The 26,906-nt window shown below is 27.8% G+C and overlaps 1 protein-coding gene across 1 annotated transcript; it reads left to right on the plus strand.

The window, feature by feature from the left end:
• Positions 1 to 26,906, plus strand: Agxt (Alanine-glyoxylate aminotransferase). The gene is given in 14 exon segments (XM_067272392.1): positions 1 to 108; positions 576 to 684; positions 758 to 978; positions 1,056 to 1,223; positions 1,650 to 1,842; positions 1,918 to 1,982; positions 4,655 to 4,755; positions 7,992 to 8,062; positions 8,141 to 8,225; positions 8,306 to 8,401; positions 10,356 to 10,473; positions 10,476 to 10,523; positions 14,322 to 14,404; positions 26,482 to 26,906. Coding segments are annotated over 14 exon segments (1,518 nt in total). The 5' UTR covers positions 1 to 99; the 3' UTR covers positions 26,633 to 26,906.

The following is a 26,906-nucleotide window of genomic DNA, read 5'->3' on the forward strand; positions in this document are numbered from 1 at the left end:
AAACAGTGTAAATGTCTTTAAACTTTGTTTTTATCTTTAAAACGTTAACAATTTTATAATAATTATCTATGATAAATCGAATTTTAATCACTTGAAATAATGCTTATGGTACGTTTTATACTTTATTCAAATTTTCCTTTAAAAACTTCATTTAAACGTGATGTAAATTAACCTCCATAATATCAGAGGATAATTTAGAGGTTCAGAGGTATCGGGGATTTAGGGGATTTTAGTAGATAAACGTGTTTTGCAGTGAATAAATGCTTTGGTAATTAGAATTCTAATTTTTAGAAAATTTATGAAGTTATCAGCGCTTATATAATATCTAATTGGTGCATTTAATGCATAGTGGAGGGCTTTTATTATTAATTTAGTGTAAGTTTGTTTACAAGAGGAAGAAACATAAACATATGTTATATGTATGTTTCTACCTCTAAAATATGTTTATACTTCCTACTTGAAATTTATGTATTTTAATATAAATTATATATCTTCACATACTAAATTCAACATCAGTTATTATATAAACAGTTGTCCTGAATTTTTTAAAAAGAAATTATCTTATTTTATCACAGGAAGAATATTTAGATAGTGAGATTGAAGTGAACAAAGTATCAAAAATTAATCAAAAATCTTTTAAACAACGCTACAGAACTGCTTGGGAAACTGATCCGGTGTTAAAAGGTAAGTAAGTTACATTCATTTATTATTTAATAAGTTGTTATCGAATAAATAACCATTTTATATCTTATAATAGATTGGATTCAACCCGTACCTGGTAAACAAAGATCGGCATTTTGCAAATTTTGCAAAGTCGAATTAGTATCGCATAAGAAAAGTCTGGAAGATCATGCAAAAACAGTTAAACATGCAAAATGTGCTGCTCAAGATGCTAAGATAACGTCGAGTTGTAAAGATCGCATACCTGTAACTATTGTAAATTTAGTTAGTGATTTGAAACAAGAATCAAGTATATCAGTAAGTATTTCAAAAATAATTTTAAATTTTATTTGATAAAATTTTATTTAAAGATTTTCTTTTTATAAACATATTAGGCAAGTATGACTCTTGATGATGACATCGAACCGCCCCTAGAGCTTTTAAAGCCATTTTCTGTTCCTAAAAGGTTACTACTTGGTCCTGGACCATCAAATTGTCCACCACAAGTTTTGGAAGCTGCTGCTCAACCTCTTTTAGGACATCTTCATCCAGAATTTTTACAAGTATAGTTGTTATTAGTATTTTTATAGAATAAATAATTGTATTTTTTTAACATTAAATAATTGATTTATATAATTTCATTACTTTGAAAATGTTAAATGCAATAAAGTCTATTAAATTTTTTTATAATTTAAAATATTAATTAATTTATTTATTATTATTTCTTTTAAATATTACATATCAAAAATGAACTTCAATGCATAATTTTTCAGCATTTCTTGAAAGAAATTAATTAAATTATTCTTGCTTTATTTGATTAAAACTAATTTTTGTGAATTTAAACAAGATACTTTATTATTCCCTAATTATTTTTACCTCACTCTAATGTTAAAAATTAAACTTTATTAATATTTACAATCTAAAAATAATTTTTTAAAATCTCAATAAGTCTTTATTTTAAATATATATATATATATATATTTTTACAGATAATGGAAGAAACTAAAGAAGGAATTAAATATGCTTTTCAAACAAGAAATACACTTACATTTGCCGTAAGTGGTACGGGACATTGTGCAATGGAAGCTGCATTGTGCAATCTTCTTGAGCCTGATGAAGCAGGTTTATTTGTTGTAAATGGGCATTGGGGAAAACGTGCTGCTGATGTAGCATCGAGACATGGTTGAATATGTCTAAATTATTTTATTTAAGTTTTTTTATAATTAAATAATTTAATAAACCATTTTATTTTAATAGGAGCAAGAATTGTAAATATTAACATTCCATTCGGAAGTGTGTGTGACCTAGAAATTTTAGAAAAGGTATTTTTTTAATTAATGTTTCAATTATAACTTGCATATTAATAAAATTGTGTTTATATATTATATAATTAATCATTCTCAACAAGAATTTTAAATTAAAAGTTTTTTAATAATTATATGAAACAAACTATAATTTGAAAGGATAAAGAACGAAACCATTTTATTGTGAGATTTACATGAATCCCTCCACTAAATAATATCAACTAATTCACAGCATCATGATGATCTTGATCATATCCCAGATGCATGCTTATATTCCATTGTGTGATATTTCAAGTTGAATTCTAATAAACTAAGTTGGCAAGATTGTCATAGTTTAGTTCTGACAAGTACTGCTGACAGATAAAGAATGGATCATTAATTCTTTTCATATAAATTTGCAATGTACAATAATGAACAAAACATTGTTTTTAATAACATAATGTAGAAGATTGTATAGCTTGAGGGTAATTTGCATCTGAGGCAAATTACTATCAAGCTATATTGAGAAAGGGCTATATAAGCTAAGGGAAAACAGATTTTTGCCTTTGTCTACAATGGTTGCAAATACAAAACACTTCTAACCCCAAACTCTTGTATGAATTATTTATAAACAACTTTAAAGTACATTTACAGACCTTCATTGTATTCTGCTTATAATTTTTATTTATTTCTGCTTTTGAACATTTTTGACTGCCCATTTCACCTCTTGAGACAGTCACATCATTGTTTCATCCATCAAATCAGCCCTGATAGAAGAACAACATAACAGTAATGTAATGTACAATTATCCCTTGATTAATGCAGTTAATTAATTCCTCAATGCTGCTGTATATATCAAAATTTCATTAATCAAATACAGTATCTATGTTGATTAAAGACAGTTGATAAAACCATATTAAAATTTTTGCAACATATATAATGGGATTGCTGCAATTAATTTCATGCATTAATTGAATCCTATGTTAAGCAAGGGATACCTGTATTCTATTATGGTCCATGTGAAGATTGAAAGTAAAATATACTACATGGATATTATCAATCAGTTGTTTGGAATAAAAATTAAATATAGAAGAATATTATTTTAATGAAAAATATTTTTAATTGTGTAGAAAACAAGAAAACAGGCTCAAATTACTTATGTTGATAATCAAATGATATAAAGTCAGATTCAATATTGGGCTATAACCTACTAATTAAATGTATAGATTTTACATAATTTGGACTAAAAGTGACTAAGACACCATTTTGCATTAAATTTAATAATTACAGTAAGACCCCGCTTAACACGGGGGATGCGTTCCTAGATGACAGAGCGCTAAACGAGGTCATCTTAACATGTAAATAAGGGGGATACATGAAACAGAACAGAGAATAGGAAAATTTATCAGTTTTTTTTTTATTGTTTTATTTTGTAACATTTATTGTTAAATACTTTTTTATTACATTAATTATAGACTTATTTATTGCTAATATCGATATTTATTCATAAAACATTCATGAAAATAAAAAAAAAGTTTGAATAAAGAAGTTATGTTTGTGATGAGGAAGGTTCTTCCTCATTTGACATCTTTTGTTTCTTTGTGAAGAAGTCATCTAACGTCGTTTGCCGTTTCCTGTTTCGTTCAGCAAGCAGTTGTCGATAGCAAGACATCGCATCCATGACACTTCGTCTTGCCTTTGAACTTCTATCAAAATTGAAATCATTTTGTATAAACTGATCCATTATTTCCATTATACTGGCTAAACTTTTTTTAGAAAATCCGTTGAAAGTTCCTTTTGTTCCTCATCTTCAGAAATGCTAATTTCGTCATCTTCGTGCACCTGTTGTTCTACTAATTCTTTAAGAGTGCTGTTGAAAAACTTTCTCCAGTTGTAACTTGCAATAATTTTTCAATATCCTGCGCATTTATATTATCTAACCCTGTTTCATTAGCTACCTTGACAATTTCATCGACATTAACAATGGATTCTCTTGTGTCAACATCCTTGCTTAGCTCCGGCCATACTTTCTTCCATACTCCTTTCAAAACATTTCTCGGTCACCTCATTCCAGGAAAGATTGATGTTGTCTACAGCATCCATGATATTATAGTTTTTCCAAAAATCTCTAATGGATTGTTTATCTGCTCCATCTGTTTTATCAATCAGTTGTCAGAATGTCCGCTGTAGATAACAAGCTTTAAAATTTGATATTACGCCTTGATCCCAACACTGCATGCGATCTCGGGTAATTCCAATACTACCGTGTAATACCAAAACAGCATTAAGCGGGGTCTTACTGTATAATTAAATTAATTGATTATAATACTCTGAAAGAAAAAATCAATTTAGGACAGGACTCAAACCTGCAACTTCTGCTTACCATGCAGATGCATTGTAATTGGCAATGAATAAAGATTTGCAGGCTTGAGTTTTGCTCTAAATTGATCTTTTCTCAGAGTATTCTAATTAATTAATTTGTATTAAATTTAATAATTAGAATTAAAGATGGTGACTTAATGAACTATCTGTAGTCCAAATTACATAAAATCTGTATATTTATCAGGTTAGCCAGATAATGAATTTAGTTTTATCATTTGATTGTTAAAATATTTTTAATAAATTTTTATAATATGAGTAATATGATTTTGTCATTTGTTGATATGTGTTTTTTAACGTAAGAGTTAATTGTTTCTTTTATACATTTTCAGACAATTATACAGTACAACCCTTCAGTATTGTTCATTTGTCATGGAGAATCCAGTACTGGTGTTTTACATCCTCTTGAAGGAATTGGAAAAATGTGCCATAAGTAAATAATTAGTCTTAAACTATATTCAGATTAAAATATTTTATAATTGTCTGAACTTTTTCTCTGTATTATTCATTTCCACCAGTGGTTTATAAATTAAGAACTTTAGAGGCATTGGCAATTTTTTGCACTATAACCAAAAGGGACTGCATTAACAATTGTGAGTGAGACCTTGTCACTTGCCTGGCAATCTTTCATAGCCAACCCCTTACAACAAGGTCATACCCACAATTACACACATTTAATTTTCAGTTTATTATTATAATTAATATTCATTTTAGTTTTGGTTGACAATTTATAATTTAATTTTAGATCAATTTTGACAGCAATACAGATATTTTCATTAAGTTGCAAGTAATAAGTTAATTAGTATATGAATTTGATATTAACTTATTTGCAACATACTATACATTATTCTGTATAATTTACTTAAAATAATTATTAATAAAAATATAATAATATAGTTAGAAAATAGAGAATATAAGATCATAGGATTATCCAGGATGGAGAAGAATCAACAAATATGGAAATGCTTGAAGAATTTGAAACTTTTGGAAGGAAAATATTTATTTATATTTCAAGATAAATATTATAAAAGAAACACAGTAACTCATTGAATAAAAACAAAATAAATTGAACTTTTACTGTGATATGATTTGAGTTGATTTTTTACATTGAAGAATAAAGTAAATAAAATTACTCAAATTAGCTTTAAATTGTTGTGCTATTATAATATATTTTATATGCAATATAATTAACAAGTTTTGATACAAACTTGTGAGCACTATGTTGGCCTTTCTTTATTACTAGACTTATTACACCATCACTTGACACAAGATCAGCCTTAGAAACAGAGAATAAGTTTATTTTTTTATTGTTTTAACAGTGTATTTTATTACATATACTGTTTGTTTCACTGCTTGTTTTAATTATACTACTCTAAGCATCGAATCAACAAGATCAAAGTTTCAGATGTTTGCTGTATTAACAGGATGTTAATGATTTTAAAATACCTCAAAAAACATAAATGGAAATGTTGTAAACTTACATTAGACTTAACTTTACAACATTTCCATTTATGTTATTTGAGGTATTTTAAAATTGTTAACATCCTGTTAATATAGCAAACATCTAGAACTTTGATCTGTAATCAATGATTTGTCATCGCTCTTTTACCAAATGTCATGATTTTATTGTAAATTTTGTAAATGTGGTAGTATCAATTTCATAAATATGTAAGTTGAATTACGACCTTAAATTTTTACTGTCAACATAATCTTACTGCGTGTTTTATTTCCCGAATATAGTTATATTATAAAAAACTGATGACGGATTTAAGGTCCAAAATGCATTCTTTTTGGAAATAAAGTTATTTTCTAAGGCTGATCTTGTGTCAAGTGACGGTGTAATAAGTCTAGTAATAAAGAAAGGCCAACATAGTGCTCACAAGTTTATACCAAGACTAGACAAGAAGCATATCATAATAAGTTTTGATACATTGATATGAAAATGACTTCATTTCAAGACTGGTTTTTTACAATACAACCAATGCTAGCATTATGTCACACCCAAAAACATGAAGACAAGATTTGTCAGTAGCCTAGATGTGCTAGAATAGAAAGTTGCAAGTTGTTCTGAGCATGTGCAAGAAAATTCATTCCTCTTGATATTAGTGAGAAAGCAATCTAACACATTGTTTTGATCTTATCATTGATTGGTTCATTGATGCAACAAGCAAAAAAATCTTTAACAGATGAGAATTTCTGTGACATAGTTGCAAACCAAGATTGCCACAAGTTGTATATTTGTTCAAATGAAGAAAATCCATTTGTATTATGGTTTTGAACTAAAAAATGCTGGCAGTAATCCTGTTGTGTAAACCAGCTTTTATGGTAACATCTTTAATAAGCCAACAAATACCAGATTATATCAGACTGTTATATCACAATTATTTTAAATTAATTACTAAATTTATAAATATTGGGTTGTTCAGAAAGTAATTTCGTTTTTTTATTACTAGAGGAATTAGATGTATTTTTACCAGCCAGTTTTATTTTAAACCACATTTTCATTATATACTTCGACAACTGACATTTTAAGGCTTATTTGTAAAAAATTTTGTTTGATTCTGTACAATTGTTTTTTTTTCGATGACCCATCAAATATGGAAAATCGAAAGCATCATTTTCGGCATATTTTGCTTTTTTATAACTAAAAAATCAAAATGCTGTTCAAACAAGAAAAAAATTGTGGTACATGTTTGGAGAAGATGTGATGAGAGAAAGACAGTGCCAAAACTGGTTTACAAAATTGCATTCTGGCAATTTTAATATCGAAGATACACCACATTCTGGATGGCCATTTGAAGCCAATGAAAACAAAATAAAGGTACCGATTGAAGCAATCTGCCGTATAACAACACATGAAATCACTAAGAGATTAAATCTGTTAAATTGAACCGTTTATTATTACTTAAAACGAATTGATTTTGTTTCAAAGCTCGATATATGGGTTCCACATGTTATTAATGAGAAATGCTCTCTATGGTGGGATTTTAAAGAAATTTTTTTTGAGCTTTTGCCAGACAATTTAACAATTGATTCGAAAGTGTACTGCCATCGAGTAAACAAAGTGAGTAATATCATCAAACAGAAAAGGCCAGAATTGATCAACAAACAAAGCCATGATAATGCCAAATTTCACACAAGTTTGGTAACTCATCAGAAACTGTTATAGCTTAGATGGGATGTGTTATCACACCAACTATATTCACCAGATCAGGGACACTCCAATTATTACTTGTTCCGGTCTATACAAATATTTTTTAACTGTAAGACATTTACTTGAAATGACAATGTCAAAAATCACTTGGATCAGTTTTTTGTAAACAACGATCAAAATTTTTATGAATGTGAAATCATGCTACTATAGAAACAATGACAAGAGGTATTTGACCAAAATGGTCAATATATAATTCAATAAAATATTTATTTATTATAAGAATATTGTGTTTATTTTTCTATGGAAAAACGAAATTACTTTCCAAACAACCCAATAATTTATATAATAGCCTGATATAATCTGATAGTTGTTGGCTTATTATGTATGTACTGTACATCATTGGGAGTTGTAGTTTTGATTTATGTATATGGTAACATCTTTCACTTATTCTAAAACTGACTATAGTTTTTTCTTTTAAATTCTGATTATGGTTTTAAATGAATTTTTTTTTTCAGATATAATTGTCTATTAATTGTTGATGCAGTTGCTTCTTTAGGTGCTGTTCCTATTTATACTGATAAATGGGGTAAGAATTTTTTAATTGAAATGTATAAAGTTAAATATTTTGCATAGGCCAATAAACATTTTATTTAATTTTCTTCAGAAATTGATGTAATTTATTCTGGTTCACAAAAAGTACTTGGTGCTCCACCTGGTTCTTCACCAATGAGTTTTAGTCCAAGAGCAGTGTAATTTTATTCAGTAATACATAGTTTTATTTATGAAATTTCATTTTTTTTAACATAGAAGGAAAATTTTTTTAATGAAGGGAGAAAATAAAGAACAGAAATCTGCCTGTTCAGTCTTACTACATGGATGCCTTATTATTGGGAAATTATTGGAATTGTGACATAGATCCTCCTGGGTATGCTCTTATTTTTAATTGGAAAATTGAATATTTTTATAAAAACAAGTATAATACTAATTCAGTATAAACAATAACAAATTGCTATATTTTATCAGAATATATATTTAATTTGTACAATAAATTTTTATAACGATGATTAAATTAATAGGTTTTACTGGATAATAATTAATCCATAAAAATTTTTCAGTTTGAATATTTTTTATATCAAAATGAAGCTGTTTGAATATAATTTTAAAAATTTTAATTATTGTATATTGTTATTGAATATTAAAAAGTTATGTATTATTTTCTGTTCAGTACTATGTTTTAAAATAATAATTTAAATTCTAATAATAATGGACAATTGAATATTAATTTATAAATATGTTTATCACAAATCAATTATCAGATATAATTTGTAATTTAATAAAATACTGCTTCAAATGGAGTTTAAAAAATTACATGATAAATAATTAATTATATCTTTTGAATTTTTATTGAAAATCAAATATGTTGTTGTTAGTTGAGGCTTAATTTTATTTTGATTATGTAATCTTATATACTAGTTATATTATATATTTACATTTTAACACCTGTATTTATAAGGATTAACTACTCAGTTATTCAGTTGAATTAATCAATTCACTTTTAACAATGAGTAAAGTTTAAAGAACGCTAACATTTGTGACCTAGTTAATGGGTCGTCTTCAGATGTGGATAGTTGAAGTGAAATACCACTGTCAGTAAAGAAGGAAGATGGAGAGTTAACAACAGAGGTAGGTGGATTATGACTGTAGAAGATGAAGTGAAAGACTAAGGAGATATTGCCAGGCAGGAATGTAGGCTGCAGTTTGCTTGTTTAGTCTGTTCCATCTTCTTTACCAATACTGGCATCCCACTTTCTACTGTCTACTCCTGAAGATGGCCCATTAACCAGTTTGAAAACATCAGCATTTTTTTAAACTTTGCCCACTGATAAAGAAAGATAATGAAGATTGTGTGTATCTTCAGTAGAGTCAGACTTAATGACTATTTTACTTGTTATTAGCATTTACAAATTTTTATAAAACTCATCCCTACCTCAAAATTAAGCTTTTTGCCATTTATACTAGTTAAAAATAAAAAAAGTTTTTAATAATAAAATATTATGACATATGGTACCACCAGATGTTGCCGGGAAAACTCATTGCTGGATTTTTTTACTTGCTGTTCTATTAATAAAACTGATGGTTTCAAAAACTTTTATATCTGTAAAAGAACTTTTTATTGTGATAAAACTGATTTATAATTAGAAAACAAATGAATAATTTTATGTAGCCACAAACACAATTTATTTAAATGTAATTTAAATTTTTAAAATTTAGTTGTTATCTGCATTATTTGGGTTACATAATATTTGAGATGGAGTGTTAGCAAAGTGTTCTATATGTCTCATAGAACTGAGTTTGTTCCCAAAATTTGATTGGTCAATTTTGATTAAACTTTGTAATTTTACATAATATGAGACAAGGAAATTTTAAAAATATAATAAAAGTTGGGCATCCATGATTTCATTTTTGAGATACAGTGGGGTCAAAGTGACAGTGTTCAAGGTCACTAACACAAAGATGCACAATTTTTTAAAATTTTTTTTATTCCAGAGGTGACATCACTGCTGTAGTAATTGCAAGTGATCGTCATATATGGACCACAAACAAAACTATTGACTCGCTGGCACTTTAACTCAATTCTTAGCTAGTGCTTGAACAGAAAACAAACTATGTTTTAAGTATTTTTTAATATTCTAAGTATAACAATTTTTATCAAAATTTGGGTTAATTTAGTCAAAATTTTTTTTAAATAAAAATTAAAGTTCATGATTTAGTTGAGAATGTTTTAGGGAAAAAGATTTTATTTATTAAAAATTTGTAAACTAATTTTTTTTTATTTTGATTACTTTTGTATTTGCAATTAAATCTTTTTATAATTTTAGATATCATCACACAGGCCCAATTAGCAATATTTATGCTCTTAGAGAAGCTTTATCACTACTGGCAAAGGAAAAATTAGAAGCATGTTGGAAAAGACATAAACAATGTGCTGAATTATTATATATAGAGGATTGGAAAAGATGGGATTGGAATTATTTGTAGAAGAAAGGGTTAGTTTAAAATGCACTAATTGAATACTTTTATACTTTAATTTAGAATAATTTATTTAATTCCAAATGATCTGCTGTATTATTGGGCTATAATTAAGGCAAATTTAATAGTTAGATAGAAAGTAATTTGACTATATACCTATAGTCATAGGTGGATAAGCTGCCATATTGTGATAATTATAGTAAATTAATTTTTAATTTAGAATTTCTGAAAATAATTGCCTCAGAGCAGGACTCAAACCCACAACTCCTGCTTAACAGGCAGATGTGTTGCCAATAAAGCCACCCAGACTTCACTTCCTTTTACCTCTAGATTATTACCTTATACTCTATAATTACTTTATTATAGATCCAACAATATAGCAGATTATTTGGCATTGCTTAAGAATATGGTTTATGGATTTGTTATTTACAATTAATTTGGTTTATAAATGTAAATATATTAGAAAATTTAAGTGTTTGGTCATTCATTTTCGTAAAATTTTTAATTGATAAAATTAGAAATTAAGCATCTAAAATTTTTAATTGTTTATTACAGTAACATTGAAAAATTTTATATTGTTTCAATCTTTATGCAATTCCAAAATTAATGATATTTAAATATTTCATTATTCAAATATGAAACAATAAAATATTCAACAAAATCAGTTGAATGCAAATCATATTAATTTCTGTATAACTGATTTACATAATTATCAATTAATATAAATATTTTAAGAGCTTAAATGATGTCTTTTTATCTGTAATTTTGAGTAATATGAATATTTTAATAACTTCAATTATGAATTTTTTGGGTTAACAGCAATCTTCTAGAAAAATGTTTTATATTTCAAATGCTGGATAAATAATTTATCTCATGAACGTTGTGAGGGTTAAGTCTAACTTGTTCCAGAGAACAAAGCAATTTACATTTTCACTCTATTGGTTTGTCTGGACGGAAGTGGCTGGATACCCTGTTTGGTCATAGTTTCCCAATAATGTGGCACTGAGGCAGGCCTGCAAGAGAGTGGACTAATGTCTAATGCCAATTGGTCAAGAGATATTCATTGTTTAAATATGAAAATATTTGAATCAAAAGGGGAGACGAGGTCTAATGATTAAGAAAGTAGACTACATAAAGTCAACCTGTCTTGGATTAGTATGTGGTGAGAAATTATCCCTGGCCGATATTTAGAGACTAAAATCATCCAAATAACGGGATTTGCTTTGGAAGTGGAAGAACTCCAAGATTGACAGAAAGTATCACTTGGAGGAAGTCTAAATGAATAAATAGTCCCATACCAAATTTGCAAGTGTTGTGTTTTTTGTGTACACCCTGATAGAAATTCACATATTCTATGAACAATTCAAGAATAAAATTGTCGCATGTATTTGATCTTGCAGAGGAAATTATTGAAAAATTCTGATGGCAAATTTTACATCACACAATTAATTATTAAAATTTGATTTGCAGGAAAAAAAGTGTGATGATAGATTAAAATTACATCTACATGTTGCATAGTTTTAGATCTTTGAAATATTAATATTCTGAAATATATATTTCAGAAATAATTTTAAAACATTTTTAATCAAATTTATTTTATAGTCAGAGTAATATATTTTGGCATTCTCGTACGCAAGTACATAAATTTTTTGCTCTAAAGTATAATTGTTTATTTGTTAAACTGTTTAATAAAAATTTTTGATATTAAAATAATTAATTAAAAAATTAATTATATGATATAATAATAATCTAGCAATATATATCACATTACAGAAAGCTGCCATACAAAACACTTGTCACATAGTCAGGAAATTTTTAAACGTAGTTACATACACAAACTGTCTGTTGGTGATACAAAAATAATTTATTTTTTGAGTACTTTTGACAGTACATAACTGTCTTCAGGCAGAATTGTTAGTAGAGATTCCAGAGAACAAGACATTTGAATTCAAGGAAAAGAATCTGAACATCGACCAATGTTTTTTCAAAATTGTTTGTCCTGCACGTGCAAGGAAATTTAAATTACACATGTACAGTTTACAAAAATTATACAATAATACAAAATACAATGAAATGTAAAATAAAAACATCAAGAATAAAATTGGATTAAAATAAAATACATAAATTACAATAAATTAAATAGTCAATAAACAAAAACATAAACATATAGTGGCTATGAAGTGTTTTATAGGAAACCATGTGATTTATAACTTAGAAGATAAAACAGTGCTGTCCACAACTTCGGTATATCTAGCATGGGAAAATTTCAGGGTGACAACATTGAGATGTAAAGTGATTTCCATATGAATAATGTTTTTTGATCCCCACAGTGTTTTAGAAGGGAAGCTTGTGACCAAAGTGGTTCAAATGTAGTTCTTTCTATTGCTGTTTTAGCTAATGCTGTTGTACATTTGCTAGGCACTATATCATTATGATGTTCTATGAGACAGAAGCATAGCATTCTAAAACACCTCTTAGCAATATTAGTGGCACTATATGTTTATGCTTTTGTTTATTGACTATTTAATTTATTGTAATTTATGTATTTTATTTTAATCCAATTTTATTCTTGATGTTTTTATTTTACATTTTATTGTATTTTGTATTATTGTATAACTTTTGTAAACTGTACATGTGTAATTTAAATTTCCTTGCACGTGCAGGACAAACAATTTTGAAAAAACATTGGTCGATGTTCAGATTCTTTTCCTTGAATTCAAATGTCTTGTTCTCTGGAATCTCTACTAACAATTCTGCCTGAAGACAGTTATGTACTGTCAAAAGTACTCAAAAAATAAATTATTTTTGTATCACCAACAGACAGTTTGTGTATGTAACTACGTTTAAAAATTTCCTGACTATGTGACAAGTGTTTTGTATGGCAGCTTTCTGTAATGTGATATATATTGCTAGATTATTATATATCATACAATAGCTTGTTCTATAGTTATGTCTTGATGTTAGTATGGAATAATGTTAAACACAGATACATAAGCTGTGTAGGATACACTCCATTAATACCTTCCTAATAATAATAATTACAAATTATTTAAGTGTTTTATTGCTAATTCTTTAAATCCTTCATGTTGCAGAAAGTTGCATAATTAAAAAAATACTTGAGTTTTAACTTCCAATTGATTGAGATTTTATAAAGTTTTATCAGTGAATAATAAAATTCAAATTTAAGATTCAAAATGAAAAAATATAGACATATATAATATAAATTTTTTAAATATGTTAATAGATTTTTCTCTTTTTATGTTTCAAACAAATTACTTTAAAATAAAGAAATTCTAATTATCAGATTTTTAAAAATATATAATGTTATTTCGTTATATATTTAACACTTACAGTCACATTTTTCAATCCAAGAAAAAAGAAAATTATTTTCCTTTTTTATAATAAATCATAGTTGTTTGTCTGCTGACAGGTATTTCTACTTCTCCCAAAATTCACACATGTATATACATATAGTCTGTCTACTAAATTGATTAATTTGTTAATGTAGATTTTACCTTAAATACAATTATTACATGTTTTTCATTAGCTATAAACAATAACTAGGATAAATTTAATGTAAGTCATAGAGTTGAACATCATTCATCAGTTATTGAAATGTATAACAATATAGTAACACGATCCTTAATAAAATTTTTTTATTACAAATTTTTTATGATTTATACAAACCAGTTTATTTGTTATTGATTGCACATTTGTGCATATGCATGCTGCAGAATTAATTTTAAAATATTTGTATTAGTTTAATAGATTCTGCATTAATTACTAATTGATTCTGTTTAAAAACATTTTTACAGGATTATCGACTACCCACAGTTACAACAATAAGAGTTCCAGAAGGCATCAATTGGAAAGAAATATCAATGCTGATAATGAAAAAGTAAGATTTCAAAAATTATTTTAAATATTTAGTAAGAAATATCTAGATAAGGGTTTATACTCTATATATATAGAGAGTATAATGAAAGAATAAATTTAGTTTAAGTTTATCAATCAGAATTTCTAACCCTATACAAAAGTTTTTATTTCAGTTGTTAAAATTGTATTAACTTTATTGTAAAATATTGCTTTTATTGTAAGTTAAATACAATAGGAGCACTATTTTATGGTATATAACACACAACTTTTGTCCCGAAAGAGCTCAAAACCTAGCTCTGTACTTATATATGAAATTGCAATCTCTCATAAGCAAATAAATTTCCCAAGTGTTAATAAATTAAACATGTTATTGTCATCACCATTTTTTGCTGTAGCTAAGCAGCTTTTGCATGTGTTCATGTAAAATATTTTAATGAAAAATTTTAACTGTACATGATTCTTTTAAATTTTTCCCCTGATAAATAAAAGTGTGTTGTATTTTAATTTTACTTTTTAACCAGGATACATTAAAAAATATTTGGGGCCAAGTTCCAAAAGTGCAGAACAATTTAAATACATTACAATAAAACCTCATTATTTTGAAACTTAAGAAACCAAAAACACATGACTTCAAATTGTCCAGTTTCGAATTATTCAAACTTTTTTCTTCAAATTGAAGGATTTTGTAATTTTCGAATGAAATTATGACATTATCTTATATAATTTCATACATTCATTTACAAATGCATTAAGATTATGAGTTATTACTTAGTAATTTAAGCTATTTTAAAAAACTATCAGTTGGCATGTGTAGCACATAATTAATGAAAACATAACCAAATTACATTTAAAGCAAGACCAGAATATTACATACAAAAGATGCTTAAGTGCTTCAATAAAAATTACTACAAACTTTATCTAGAGGATCAATGGCTAGTTTGATGAAGAATTCACTGTCTTGAGTTCAAGATTATGAAAATCATGTGATCTAGTGAAAACAAGCTCTATTAATGGCTAAAGCTATAAGAACTCATTCTATCATGAATATGCATGTATATTTAATGGACCTAGATTTTTCTGGAAATTATCCAGAATAATTAAATGTTAAACAGATTCTTCCATGAAAATAAAAAAATTAAAAAGTTTTCTCTTTATTGACAATGTGTACAATGTACAATGTCTGAATGACCTTGAATGGACGTCCACTAAATCAACAATGTATAAATGGTAAAACTGAAACCAAAAAGTGCTATTTGGGTGTGGAAATTTTCTTATAAATATGTAATATGATGAAAGATTTCAAATTAAACGATATTTTTGTGGGTCACCAGACCAGATAATGACTTCAAATTTCATTGAATGTGCATTTCGAATTACCCAAACTAAAATATGTGCAAAATCCTGTTCTCTTGGCCAGGGACTAGACTTGACTTCAAATTATCTGATATTGAAATAATGAGGTTTTATTGTAAATACTTTTTCCTAAATGTTCTAAATTGGTAGTGTGTCATATCTCAAAATGCAGTATATTTTTTATTGAATGCATAGGAATTTTCAAAAATCTTGATTTAGATCACAAAAACTTTTCAAGTCAAAATTTTTTTAGTTTGTTCTTGTTCATCAGTTAATGATTTAAACATCACAAACTGATTAGATTTATAGTTTTAATGAACAATAATAATAACTAATGAATTTCATGCATTTTATAAAATAAAAGTCATTTGCTCCTGAAAATATAAAAAAATATATATATAAGAATTATTTTCTATTTCTATGTAATTAAATCTGTAATTTAGATGTACTGTACAAAGAAGAAATTTATATGTACTGCGAATTTTATATATTTAGAAGCAAACAATGCTCTCATTTTTAAAACTCAAATAAAATTTATTAATTATTATATTTTCTGTTGATAATTTTTCAATGGCTTTTTAGTCTGTTTCTTCAGTTTATAAGAAAAAAAATACACACACACTCAATTAAATTGCAGTAGGTGAATTGATTGATTCTGTTTTTTATGTAATAATTTGTTTGAAGATGAGAATATTATTTTAGCTAAAAAAAAATAAAAGAATTATTAGAAACTAGCAGATGAGCTTGGTGTTACTCAGGCAAAAAGTAATGATAGAGAAGATTAAGATTATTAGATTATAGCCAAGCTTACCCATTTTCATCAGGTGCAAGAATTAGGTCCCCTCTCTTCTGAGACTAATTAAAGAATTTTTAAATAGGTCTAAAAATAAGTTCAATTTGCCGCAAAAATGCAAAAAACCACATCTAAAATAAAATAGTAGAAGCCAAGTTCTTCAGGGTAATTTTTAACCCTCTCCCTCTCCCCTGCAAAGGATTTCCAAAAATCCTTTTTTTAGTGTACATTCTTGTGATGTACCCTAACTGTGTACCAAATTTCAACTTTTAGCTTCTAATTGTTTGGGCTCTTTGCTTATTATTATTATTATTATGTTGGGTTAAGTGAGATATACTCGGTTAACACCGGTGGCTGTGTACTATGCCGGACCAAAGTCAAGGCATAGTAACCAAAACAGAAATTAAAGAAGTGTATCAGTGTGTGTGTGTCTGTATTCAGGAATTTTCTCACAATACGACATGTATTCAATATAGTGGCCTTCTGTAGTGTGATGTATGTGTTTCTATTCAATTGTAATGTGCCCAAGCTTTTGTGTAGTGTGTGTGGTATGACACCTGTAGAGGAGAGAACAACAGGTACAATAAGCACCCTATCCATCCTCCACAGATGCCTTATTTCCTGGGCGAGTTCTGTGTACTTGCTAATTTTTTCAATGTATGCTTTTTGTATATTGTGAGTGTTTGGAATGGATATGTCTATAATGTATGTGATTTTATTGTGTTTGTCAATGAGTGTGATGTCTGGTCTGTTGTGGTAAATTGTTTTATCTGTGATTATGGCTCTGTCGTAGTACATTTTGTGCGTGTTGTTTTCCAATACTGTCTGTGGAATGTATTTGTAGTATGGTTCGTGCATGTCTACTAATTTGTGTTTCTTTGCAAGCTTTTGATGTATTATATTTGTTACTTGATTATGTCTATGTAAATAATCTGTTTGTGCCAAGAGCTTGCAACCAGAGGTGATGTGTTGTATAGTTTCTGGCATGATGTGACATTTTCTGCATGTGTCATTTGTGAGTGTTGCATCTTTGAGTATGTGTTTTCTGTAGTTTTTAGTATTTATGACCTGATCCTGTATGGCGATCATGAATCCTTCCGTCTACCCAAAGAGGCATCCCTGAGCTAACCAGCTGTTTGACGCAGTTTTGTCAACAATCATCATCATCATCATCATCCCATCTCAATTATATATATAGATTTGTGATATAATTATTGATTTTTTAGAATTGTTGTAATTTTCTTTATTATAATTTCCACATCTCTAGTGGTCTCATAAAGTTTTCAAACACATTTACTGTAAGGTCATATGGATAACTTTTTATGCGAGTTATCTGTGTTTGAAACTCTTCAAACAGCTTCTGCTTTGTCTAAAGTAACCAAGAGTATCTTTAGAAAATATGAAAAATCCCATATACACTACAATATTTATTTGCTATTATAACTATTTATGAATCCATCAAAGATATGTATATTCATATCTCATGTTTAGTTCTGTTGCATTAATTTTGTGTCACTTCACATTTTATTTACAATTATTATACACTTGTAAACAACCTACAGCGTGCTCAGCAGAAAATAATACAAAAACTAAACAAGCACCTGATCACTCGCTGAGAGATATTTATTCTTAACACAAACGTTTTCAATCCAATCAATGGATCATCATCAGGTAAAATTAGAACATTACAAAAAATAGAACAACAAGTTCAAAATACAAAAAATATAACGGCTAACCAATATGTAACTAACAGCACAATAACGTTTCTAAATATCAACAAATTAATAAAAATGCTGCTAAAATTAAAAATAAAATATTAATATATAACAAACAAATAGTGTATACAAAATATTAATACCTCTGCCTTAATAAACAAATTAATAACACTAAATATTAACACTGCTTAATAAGCTGTACAGAGCTTTTCATTTAACTATACATATTAATAAAGCTACTGCTCTTATTTGAAGTTTATAACTGCAAACTTCCATGCGGAAGGAAGTCCATCGGCATCTCTTGCGTTGATGCAATTCCCTTTAAGCTTGCTTTTATAGATTTCTAATTTTTCGGCCGTTCTTGCCAAGGTCGGGGAGTGTATTTGTTTCAGTATATCTGCTTCATTCCATCTTACTATTGAGCCTTCCGCTTGTGCCATTTGTGACAATACTGTGGCATTAAAACCTTTTCTAACATCATATCTGTGCTCTTTTATCCTTACCCCTAGATTTCTAGTAGTAACCCCAACATAATCTTTACTTATATATGCTAAAATAAACTCATATCTTCCATGAATTATCTCTTGGTAAGCTCTTTTTAAGATTATCTTTGTATCCTTTATACGTGCGATTTCTTTCATAATGCTTCCTAAGCGCTCCGAATCTGTACAGAATTCTTAGAAATGATAAAGGGTTAATTAAGAAAGAGGATAGGACCGGCGTTTATAGGATTCCATACGAGAATCAGATGTTAGGAATAAGTAAAGATTATGTTGGGGTTACTACTAGAAATCTAGGGGTAAGGATAAAAGAGCACAGATATGATGTTAGAAAAGGTTCTAATGCCACAGTATTGTCACAAATGGCACAAGCGGAAGGCTCAATAGTAAGATGGAATGAAGCAGATATACTGAAACAAATACACTCCCCGACCTTGGCAAGAACGGCCGAAAAATTAGAAATCTATAAAAGCAAGCTTAAAGGGAATTGCATCAACGCAAGAGATGCCGAGGGACTTCCTTCCGCATGGAAGTTTGCAGTTATAAACTTCAAATAAGAGCAGTAGCTTTATTAATATGTATAGTTAAATGAAAAGCTCTGTACAGCTTATTAAGCAGTGTTAATATTTAGTGTTATTAATTTGTTTATTAAGGCAGAGGTATTAATATTTTGTATACACTATTTGTTTGTTATATATTAATATTTTATTTTTAATTTTAGCAGCATTTTTATTAATTTGTTGATATTTAGAAACGTTATTGTGCTGTTAGTTACATATTGGTTAGCCGTTATATTTTTTGTATTTTGAACTTGTTGTTCTATTTTTTGTAATGTTCTAATTTTACCTGATGATGATCCATTGATTGGATTGAAAACGTTTGTGTTAAGAATAAATATCTCTCAGCGAGTGATCAGGTGCTTGTTTAGTTTTTGTATACACTTGTACTTGAACTTCTACTATCTTAAATGCTGATAAGTTTTCAATAATTTTCCTCAGAGAACTATTTAAAAGGTTATACTTAGAAGTTGAGTGACCAATTTTCAAGCCTATGTCAATGGATATTATTAATGTTAAAAATAAAATTTTCTATTTAATTTTTTCCAAGTTTATTTTAGTATTTATTATTGTTATTATAATATGTTGTTGCTGTTATATATTTATAGTCTGCACAATGAAAGATGAACTTTTTAAAATCAGTTTTGATGAGTGGTTAGTCAGTCTCTCTGATGATTAAACACATGACTTAATAATTGCAACATTAACAAGCTACAAACTCTGTTTCATTGCATTAAAAAGTATATTTTGATAAATAAAATAATTATATACATTTAAAACTTGACTGTGTAATGTTTTGATTTGTTTATACACAACATTACATGGCAGGAAACAAAATATTTATTACTACTAAATTCATCATTACTAAATTATTTTGATTTATTGCTTCATTTTTTAAACCATATACTGGTATTAATTAAAGTAGCATTCATATACCATTTAAAATATTATTAAATATATTTCAAGTTAGAAAATAGTATAAAAATTTTGTGTAATGTTTTTTTAGAGTAATTAGATGAACAAAACAGAATTTTATTATCCTATTGGATGATCTGATCATTAAAATCCATCAAATAATTACCATATAAGCAAGCTTTTTTTTTATTGAATAAAATATAATTCTGTGTTGTAAATAAGAACCGAGTGATCAACTCTTGAATCAGTCATTGGATATTATTAACATTAAAATTATTTTTTAAAATTTTTTCTGAGTTTATTTTAGCATATATAAGTATTATTCAATAAATAAAACAGAAACATTTACTGACCACTTTCTATTTCTAACACAAAAAAGCTTCTGACATTCCAAACACAGCAGTGGTGTGCCATTCATGGAAGATATGAAAGCACTGCTTCCCTTGTATTTTATAAAATATAGTGTGTGATTATTTTCATATTTTAACATACTTTGAATTAATTAAAATTAATATTTTATTATAACCGCATTATGTATCTTATTACAAATTTCTATACCACATGTGAAAAAAATAAGATTTGAATATAAATTTGTATATGCATATTCCCAATGGAAGCGCCATATTGTTGAATAGCTTCCACAGCCAAAATATTTGAATCATGTAAAGCAGCCAGATTACAGGCATTCATGCATGTGCTTTACAGAGCACCAACCTCACGCAGTTAGCTGGTAGATGCTACACAATAAAATATTGTATAATGCTTCCAATGATTCTATCCTGGGCCAGTACAGCTTCCCTATCATCAAATGTCACCAAACGCCACTGAAACACAACTACTGAATGCTACCTTTGGTGACTACCCTGGTTTTTATTATTTTTTCAAGTAGAGTGTACTTGATAATAAAATTTATTGCTCTCTATTTGAATATAATGAAATAATGTAATAAAATTTTGCTCTGTTCTTTCAGAAACATCAAACTAAAATATTTATTCATAATAATAGACATAATAAAACATCTTAAATGCAGTTTGACATCTTGTAATTGTAAATGGTTGCATAAGTGTCTAGGCAGTCATCTGGAACTACTTTGGAATCCTAAATTTATGCAGAATTTATTTTTCTGTTAGAATATAATAATGTTTTGTAAACCCTTTGTTGTTGACTAGATGGCCAAGCAGTTAAGGTATCAGTTTATCTTTCTGATAATCTGGGATCAAATCTGAGCAGTCAAAAACTCCAAGAATTTTTTGGGAGGTAGTCTATCCTGGATGTGTTTGTTGTCATTCTTCACCCTCAGCTTGTCCATCGTGGGGCTGGCCAGACTCACGATGGGCATAATAATAAATTCGCTTTGTTCCAATCTAGCTGAAAGAATAAAAAAAGAATGTTCTTTGTTTGGTTTCATTAACATTAGTTATCTGTATGCAAAATTATATCAAAATTTCTACAAATTAATGAAATTTAGATGTGTATGTTAATTAATTGTATATATAATTGGTTAATAACAAAATCATTTAAAACTAATTTTATTCTAACTGTAAACTCAAAATATTTTCAAACAAAGTTGTGTGTTGATTATATTTGCAAATTAGCCTGAGGATGGCCTATAGAATAGGTCGAAAACGTTTGTTTTAAATTAAACTTTCTCGGCAAAGATAAGGTGTTAGATTTTGTTTGTTTATATATTTGCAAATGATAACCGAAAACACTTGACATTGCTTACACTGATTTCTTGATTATTATTTGTTTCTTTTATGTAATAATTGAAATATTTCAATACACTGAATAATTTTTCCTTTAAAATTAACAACTGATAGACTAAAACTGCTTTAAAAATGAATTAATTATATATGTAAAAAAAAACTGATAAAAATAAAATATATGAAGAAAACTTTAAGCATAGAGATTTGACAATTTTATGTTTTTCTTGTTAATAATGTTAATAATTATATACGTAACTAACAGATGTACCCAGCATTGCCCATGCGAAAGTAATAAAGACAAATAATAAAATTAAAACCATATTAAAAGTTTGGTCATTTTAGGTCAGCTGAAATCAACAGTGTTATTTCAGCAGATTCAAAAGAAAACATACTCTTTGAAATCATTAAGAATGTGATTCATAGACTGTATTGCCATCATTAATTACTATGGAATTAATGATGGCAATACTAACTAATTACTATGGAATTAATGATGGAAATACTACTTAATTACTTATATAAGGTTATATTAAACTTAAATTATCACAAACTGTAAAGGAATGAAACCAGGGGTACCAGATTTTATGGAAGCTTTCTGAAGATTTTCTTCAAGGTCCTAAAGAGAAACTATGAAAAATTTGGTGCCGATTGGTCAAAGGATTTAGAAGCATATAGAGAACAGATGGACATTCTATTTTATGTATTGTATGCAGATGGCAACCCTTACTGCATACCATGAAGACACATTGGGAAGAGAAGTGTAACCCCTCCATTCATAGTAGGTCATAGAAGTGGGTGAAGTGACCAATTTCATACCAATGCTAATTATATCCTCCAGAGATTACCTTCCAAGTACCCATTGGAAAGGAAGCTGGATGAGCTTTCAGATCAATAAAAAGCAAACTGTAGCAGGCAGAAATCTGTTGCCTCTGTGATTTGATCTTCACTCATCTTCTCAGTCCAGCATTGCACTACTGTACCAGCTCAATAATAATCATGCAATCTCAAAAAAATTTGATTAAGATTAAAATCTATTAAATTTATCTATCTGTTTATTTATCTATTGAAGATATGTATCTACATCTGAATCTACAAACTTCAACTTCATGCTTTAAATATTCATTAGATTCAATTATTGTTAAGCTTTTCTAATATTCCTGATTAAGTGCCATATCCGGGTAAATAAAAATCTCTTTAAATTTTCAAGATAACTCATTTTATCGATAAACAAAGTTCACACAATGATAATTAATAAAATCAATAATTACAGAATAGAAATAAGACACATAACGAATTTAGATAATGATATCAATTGTATTCTAATCAGATAGATCTGTAATCTTGATCTATTACATTAGTTAATTAATTCTAATCAAGATAATTATGAAATTCTTTCTTATTTTAAATACAAGAGATAATGTATAAAACTTTACACTTGATATTATCTCTACAAATAAATACATTATCATCAGTTTTACAAGAAATTCAAAAATGTAAATAGAGATTATACATAAACACTTACTGAGCCTAATTATTGATAATCATCTTTGAACTTTAATGGGGCTACTAATTAATTATTTAAACAGTTTAATTTGGTTTAACCACCCACTAACCTTTTAAGCTAAGTTATATTGCTTAAATAAATAATTAGGAGTGTCATTATAGATCAAAGAATCTAGCAGTTTAGTAGAAGTAGATCGTATTAAAAGGAAAGAAAGTTAATTTATTTTTATAAATAAAGCTATTTTTTCCATTCAGTTTATATAACATGTTCAATATCTAAGAATTTCAAAATAAACACAGAGTATTTAAGTTTATTCAAAATAAATTATGTTTGTTTTTCAGAACAGGTTGTCACCCTTTTGTATTACTAAATATTTATCTTGTGTCTAATAAATATTTTCAATAAATAATTATGTCAGTATTTAATTCAGCTAAAAATAATAAAAATAAAATACGTATTTATATATGTAATATAATTTAGAAAAGCATTTTGAACATTGTTGTAATCAACTATAGTATATTTTTCCATTCTCACTTCTGTAGAATGTAATGTAATAACATTCTACAGAAGTGAGGAAAACATTTTAATAATTTAAAAATTCTGTGGTGGTATTTTATTGAAGCTTATAATTTGCAAATACCTCAAAGATTTATTTATAAATTAAAATAAATAAAAGGAATCAATTTCTGTTTCCAAGAATGTAATCTCTGTTTATGATACTTGAATAAAGTGGATTTAGACAGCATACTTAAAAACTGCACTACACTCCTGCTTATCCAGCATACTCAATATGATTGCCTATGCACTTCTGTCATGTAACACAACTTTGTTTTCTTGTTTAATTTCTTGTTTCTTGGATTTAATTTCTATCTACAATATTGCAGTTTTATAATAATCACCCCCTGGACAATAATTTCCAACAAGAATCCCCTGCATAAAAACCTCTCCAGGCAATAATTATCCCTTCTGAGTAAAAACCCCAGACATTTAATCTACTGATTAAATGTCAGTAGATTAAATCAAACATGATATGCTAATTTCACCCAAACAAAATTTTTGGAATAAATATCTTAAATTGACGACAAAAACATATTTTTATCGGCACAAAATGAGATTTCTGACAAAATACCAGTTTATAGCCTTCAAAGAATTAAAAATGAAAAGAAGTAAAAATCGTTGACTTGTCAGGTGTGATAAACCTTTTTTCATATATAGAAGGTGCCAATTGGTGACAACACATTATCATTTTTCAATAAATTTCTTTTGATAATTGGGCTTATGACAGTGATTTGAAAAGTTTCTCAACCCTGTATCTAGAAAGTCTTCGTAAAGAATGGGAGATAAGAAACAAACTGTACAGGTTGGAGGAAATAAATTATTGATGAAAAATTTACTGTCCAGTCAGAATTTAATTTGGAGAGGAACACAACCACCAGAATCCCCAGCATGGCCGCTTAAAGAAATAATAAAAATTTACTGGTCCATATTTAAGAGTCTGACTTAATGCATTTATTGCATTTTCCTTATAGCTTCAAAGGTTCTTAATTAATGAGCAAGTCAAACTTACACTCTTAATTCAATAAAAAGTCATTTTTCTGTGGAAACACATTAATACAGTAAATAATATTAAATAATATCCTTTTTTAAATGTTGAGGGTTTGGCTCTTATTTTGACATGGAGAGTTTTTAATATAGGCATTTTTATCCGGGAGTTTTTTGTCGGAAGGTTATATTCTGGGCAGTTTTTACACAACAGGGTTATTGTCCAGAGGGTTTTTTTATCCATGAGGTTATTGTCCTTGTATAAGTAACAGAATATATTTATTGTCCTGTTATGAAATATTATATGTCAATTTGCTGCATTATTTGCTTGCTTGCATCCAAAAAAGAACTAGTACCAAAAGGTGACAGGTCATCATTTATTGTCTTTAAGCAGTCTTTATCCTGATATTCTCAGTCGTTCAGCAGTCTTGTTGATCTAGTACCCCTCTGTGCAAGGAATAGTCAGATCAGCAAGACTTTAGTGTACTTAGTTCATCAATTATACTGTGGTATTATTAGTTATATTAGTTATATTAGTATATCAATTATACTCAACATCAATTGGTTATACTGTGTGGGTGTGTGTGTGCACATGCATGCGCATTAGTGAGCCATCCTATTTCAGAAACCAGGTGGCTGAGGTGGTTAATGCATCAGTATAACACTCTGGGGACGTAGAATCAAATTTTGATCAACTAGGAATTTTTTCATGGGTGGTGTATTAAGCCAGATAAGCAGTAGTGTAGCAGGAATGTTTCATGGTTAAGTTGGGCCCCATTCCTTCCCATCCAGTTTCCCTCATTGTGAGTTTGGCTGAATCCACAATAAGTAAGGAAAAAAAGACTTGTAGTGTCTGTAGAACAGAGAAATAAAAGGGCCAAAAATAAAGAAAACAGCCTATTTCCTTTAAGATCAGTATCATAAACATAACATTACATTTTTGGAAATATAGTTTGAGCTATATAATAGTACTATGAGATGGCCATCAAAATAGAATAACACAATCCTCATAGAATGCAAAGAGTGACATGTTTTTTACAATCAGAAATTTGAGAATTTTACTTAAATTTTAAAAATAATTGCCAGATTCTACAGAGGATTTCAAGAAAAATGTTAACACTTATGTAGAGAAGGTGTACATTTATTGTGGCAGGAATAGAAAGGCTGTACTTTTTTGAGAATTCCACAATTGGGTTGTGACTTGCATATGATAAACTATGCCAAGAACATCCTGCCACTATAAATCTGCCATAACAAGTCACATTCATATTAATGTTAACATTTTTGGAAGCATCCTTTACTACAAACATATTAAATATTTGTAATAAAGGGTTCATTACCTATTAAAGAATGTAATGTGGGATTGGATCTACTTTTTAAATTATTGTATTTTTTATGAATTTCAGATAAGTTATCTTTATTATCTGTATTGCTCTGCAGAATATTACATTTTCATTATTCATGATTTATAAATTTCATAATTACAAAGAGTAACATCCAATAAATTTTTCTAGGTACGGAATTGAAATATCCGGAGGATTGGGCCCAACGGCTGGACTTGTCTGGAGAATCGGTTTAATGGGTTATAATTGTAAAGTGGAAAATGTCAATTTTGTTTTGAATGCTTTAAAAGCAGCATTAAATCAAAATGAAAACAAATTGTAATTAAAAAACAATTTTAACTTCAGTGATTTACTTTTAAATCCATAGAACTTTTCCATAATATATGGACCAGAATAACAAAAGAAAATGAAATTTCTTTAATCTGAATATCTTTTTGTATTCGGTTATCTGTGATTATTTTATATTTACACTATATATAATTTTATTTAATTAAAACGTGGTGGAGGAGGTTTATATTTTAATAATTTGTTGTTATATTATTAAAAAAAATTAAATTTTTAATTATTAAAAAAAATATATATATAAAAATTTTGTT

This window comes from Centruroides vittatus, unplaced genomic scaffold (genome assembly GCF_030686945.1).
Source record: "Centruroides vittatus isolate TY-2023 unplaced genomic scaffold, ASM3068694v2 contig_439, whole genome shotgun sequence".
Lineage (NCBI taxonomy): Eukaryota > Metazoa > Arthropoda > Arachnida > Scorpiones > Buthidae > Centruroides > Centruroides vittatus.